General features: G+C 41.6%; 1 protein-coding gene across 1 annotated transcript in view; it reads left to right on the top strand.

The window, feature by feature from the left end:
• Positions 1 to 4,251, top strand: part of SNCAIP (synuclein, alpha interacting protein) — a gene marked incomplete at both ends in the record, with an annotated part of 5,080 nt that extends 829 nt beyond the window's left edge. The window contains 2 exons of the mRNA XM_010156069.1: positions 1,397 to 2,456; positions 4,181 to 4,251. Of these exons, the coding sequence (XP_010154371.1) occupies positions 1,397 to 2,456; positions 4,181 to 4,251 (1,131 nt within the window). The remainder of the gene's footprint in view (positions 1 to 1,396; positions 2,457 to 4,180) is intronic.
• Between the last annotated feature and the right edge of the window lie 272 nt (positions 4,252 to 4,523).

The raw sequence follows: 4,523 nt of genomic DNA, 5'->3' as shown, positions 1-4,523 counted from the left end.
ACCACTCTGGAAAAAGTTGTTTTGTCATTTTTTTTAGAATCATGGTCTTTGTCTTCCCTGTCCGCTAGCTCAACAGGGACAATGGGACCAAGCACTGTCTTCCAGCTCATTTGATTTCTGTGATTTTTACAGACTGGTCTTTCCAAGTGATCTTACATCTGAGTACTGGTGAGCACCAGGACTGTTTTACTTTCAGTATCAGATAAGACCAAGTGAGAGCACATCTCTCATCATTCATTATTCCTGTAAAAGGGTAGGTTTCAGTATCTTTTCAGTTAAGTGAGCAAGTCTGAATATGATACTCTATTATTTAAAATCTTACTTCATAGTACCACACCGCTTGTGGATATTATCATCATCTAAGGAGCCAGTAGCAGGTATAAGAGAACCTATCCCTTTTACTGGAATGTCTACTGTAGATACCTGCCTACTCTTCTGGGTCTGCTTCAGTTTGCCACAGGAAAAAAAGTGCAAGATTAATTTAAGATGAGATGTCTAGTATAGACAAATGAATTTTGTACACTGTGAGACTATGGATTCATCAGAATAAAATATGTGAAAAAAGAAATTAAATTTATTAATTAACTGCCTCACAATAACCTAAATTTTGTCACCTTACCCTTGCTTACAGGAAAAGTGGTTTAAATTAAGAACATGGAGTATTATGAGCTCTAGCACATGTCATGGGGAAAGAAATGGTCTCTGTAATTTACATTCGTTGCAAATCAGACTTACTTGAGAGTGCTGTTTCCTCGCTATATAACATTTGGAGTTCTAAATTTAATTTATTATTCTAATAGTATTGAAATAAAGTCATGTTACCTTTCTCATGCTTTTCAGTATTTCATATCTGAAAAGATTTTGAGTGCAAATGGCCCTGACTTTTTATGAGGTCTTATATGGCTATTATTAATACCAGATGAAGTTTAGATTTATGAAACCATTGCTATGCAGAGAGCTGGTACTTTTGCAGTATTTAGAATAAGCGCTACTTTTGTATTATGATGTGACTTGGATAGTAGGCATTTGGCCTTGCCGGGTTTTTTCACCTTTTAAAACATGTCAACTCCCACAAATAGGAAACTGTAGTTTCTCTAGAATTTTCCTGAGAAAGTCATCTTTGGCATTGAAATGCCCCTTTTAAGTTTGGATTTTAAGGAGTTTTCTTTGTAAGAGAAAGTGCAGAGGCACAAATCCTAATTAGGAGATGAAGCAGGGTTACATCCTTCTCTGTGTAATTTTGCTGTGGCATCGTAGTAATGAATTCCATGTGAATAGTGATGAAGAGGATAAGTAACAATAAGCTGAGACAGACACGTACACTGGAAATGGCAGTTTCCCATTTTATATGTGCATTAATTTGGCTGTGGTATTTCCTCCCCTTTTTTTCTTCAAGCTCGCCATCATCTCCTGCTTCTGGCAAACCCCAGTGGAAACCATCTGAAGCAGATGAATTGTCTCCACCAAAAAGTAAATTGAACACCCAAGATGGGATTCAGATTCTTGGCAGCTTGGGAACTTCTAGTCGCACTCGAGCCAAGATAAAAGATGAGGACTCAGATAAAATCTTGCGCCAGTTGTTGGGGAAGGAAATCTCTGAAAATGTCTGTATGCAAGAAAAGCTGACTTTGGAATTTCAGGATGCTCATGCATCCTCCAAGAACGTGAAGAAGATTTTGCCAGAGAAAAGGGAGCTGAAGTTAGCCAGACTGAGGCAACTGATGCAGAGGTCACTCAGCGAGTCTGATACAGACTCCGCTAATTCTGAGGACCACAAGAACACCCCTGTGAAAAGAATGGACAAACCAAGGCCTCAGCCCATAGTGGAGAGCGTTGAGAGCACGGAGAGTTTGCACCTGATGATTAAGAAACACACTTCCGCAGCAGGACGCCGCTTCCCTTTTGGTATCAGGGTCTCTAAGTCTGTGGATGGCCACAGTCCTTCCCCTACTTCAGAGAGCAGTGACCCGGATAATGAATCCCCGTATCCATCTGGCACTGCACCTCAGAGCCAGTTTTGTGGAGACAGCTCTCTGTCCGGCACAGACAGTGCCACTGCTCAGAAAGCTGCCACCAGTCCTAAGAGTGCTCTCAAGTCTCCATCTTCAAAGCGCAGAACCTCCCAAAACTTGAAACTCCGAGTGACTTTCGAGGAGCCTGTGGTGCAGGTGGAGCTAGCAGAGACAGAACTAAGCGAGGAAAAGGATAAAGACCGGGGCAAAGGACTCGTGCGATCTCCGCCCAGCTCCGAGCCAGCAGGGGACCAGCTGAAAAGGCCTTTTGGAACCTTTCGGTCCATAATGGAGACACTGAGTGGCAACCAAAATAACAACAACAACTGTCAAACAGCAAACCTGATCAAAACCTCATCGACGCTGCCTTTTACCTCGTTAGGAAGGAAGACAGCAGACAGCAAGGGAAACACAGCAGCTCTCACAAAAGGAAGAAACAAGCCAGTGAGTGCACTGGGAGGAGGAAGGGCCTTGTTTTCTCTTGTCTCTTTAAGTAATGAATAAGTTTGACAGCTTCTTCTTCCTACCTTTCTATAGCTAAAGGATGTACACAAATACTTTACTGTATTTCACCTGTAGAAAGCCCATCCACTGTTTTAATTTTGGAGGGTTTTTCCAAGGAGTGACAGGTATTGGTTGGGTACAGAGCCCTTACTCTTAGTGCACAAGATTCACATATTCTAAGTTGAAAGCTTTCCACGGAGACGTGATTCACCTGGAAATGATGTTTGGAGTTGCTCTGAGTGACAAGTCATACAATGAGAATGTCACGCTTTTATCCATGGGGCTTCTGAGGAGTGAATAACTGAAGAACTAGTCCTGTCCTATAGCTAAGACTGATGAGGCTGACAGGAGGAAAAAAAGTGGTAGAATATACAGAAGAAAAATAGCAGAAATGGTCCTTCCTGTGGAAGTTACAGCCATCCCCTAGATGTTGAAGTTGTCAGTACCCATCCTTCTTTGCCCCACAGCAGAGTCTTCTCATGGCAGAGTATATAGTTGGTCTGTTGCAAAATGTACTGGACCCAGATCATCCCCTCTCTGTGGTCCACAGAGTGCCCTTTCTGGGATCCCAACAGAAAGAGGGGTGTCTCCAGTTAGAAGGCTGGCTCTCATGCGTGAAAGAAAGGCTTGAAAATACTTTCTAATTCCAAGAAAAAGGGAGGTATTGAATGAAAGGGCAGAGGTAGGAAATACTGTGAGCACAGTGTGTTTGTGGAGCGGAGAGGAGAAGTGTGAGCATCTGGAGATACAATAAGGAGTTGAGTGAGAGGGAATGGTAGATGATTTAATCCTCTGTGAAAGACAGGGTGGGAGGGAAGAGGTGGATGGAAAGACATGAGGCAAAAGAATAATTTCAAGATGAAAAAAAGAACATAAAGCAGGCCAAGAGGAGGAGGAATAGTGAATTATATACTGTAAAAAGTATGACAAGGTAATGGGAGAAAAACACAGGAAAATCTTAGGCAGGAGGCAAAATGAGTGTGGAAAAGAAGCAGTGGAAAGAGGGAGGTGGGAAACAGTAAGCAATCCATATTAGTGGGTATGGCTAGAACAGTAGCGCTATAGCAGGATGTGATATGAAATGAAAAATTCAAAGGAGACCTAATAGGCTAAATTGAAGTGGGACTGCATTTATTAAAGTTTACTAAGATTCACAGTGTGAACTACTGATGTGAGCCTTTAAGGACATGCACCATCTAGACAACAGACGATTTAACATGGGAGTATTTTCTTAACACAATGGCAGTTTTTTGCAGAAGAGTGTTTCCGATTTTGTAGCGATAGAGGAAAAGACAGGCTGCCTTCAAATATGGTCGGATAGATTGCAGTGTTGTGACAAGTTTTTATAGTTCCCTAAGAAATTTGAAGAGCTGGGTGAAGTAATCCTAACAGTATTGATGTTTGCACTGTAAAACGCGTTTTCTGTGGAAAGGCCGTGTTTGCATGTCATTGTTGCCAACATTAAAACTGTGGAAAGAATACAATTTCATACCAACCCAAAGGACCACAGCACCCTTGTTAACGAGGCAATGGGTTCAGCCTCATTCACTAACTCAAGAAGGAATCTGTTAAAACATTACAGTAGCTGTTTGCATGAATTCCATGTTATGCATGTGGTAAGCTCAGTGCATGTTTTTAACTGACACAATGTTGTACTTCCTTAGGGTCCTTCCTTCAGCTACACCAGTCTTTCCTCTAGCATGCTGAATGAAGAACTTCTGTGTAACTGTGCTCGGTATGTGCTCGTGCATGGGGATGTTTAGCATCTTCTGTTGCTCTTTTTTTTCTCAAATTGCATGTGTTTCCTACATTATTCATTACTGAAATACTGGAATTGATTGATGCACAAGAAGGGTAATAGATGAACAGATGAACATCTAAATGCCTAGAAAAGCAGAAATTTATGATGGATTTCTGCTGATGTCACCATTGAACTGGCTACGGGATTTCAGTTCCAAGCAAGTATAGAAAGTATCCATACTCATAAATCCAACTGGGAGCATAGCG

Source organism: Eurypyga helias, unplaced genomic scaffold (assembly GCF_000690775.1).
Source record: "Eurypyga helias isolate BGI_N326 unplaced genomic scaffold, ASM69077v1 scaffold1810, whole genome shotgun sequence".
In the NCBI taxonomy this organism is placed as follows: Eukaryota; Metazoa; Chordata; class Aves; order Eurypygiformes; family Eurypygidae; genus Eurypyga; species Eurypyga helias.
The sequence above is the reverse complement of the archived record's forward strand: the minus strand, read 5'-3'. Positions and strand labels throughout refer to the sequence as shown.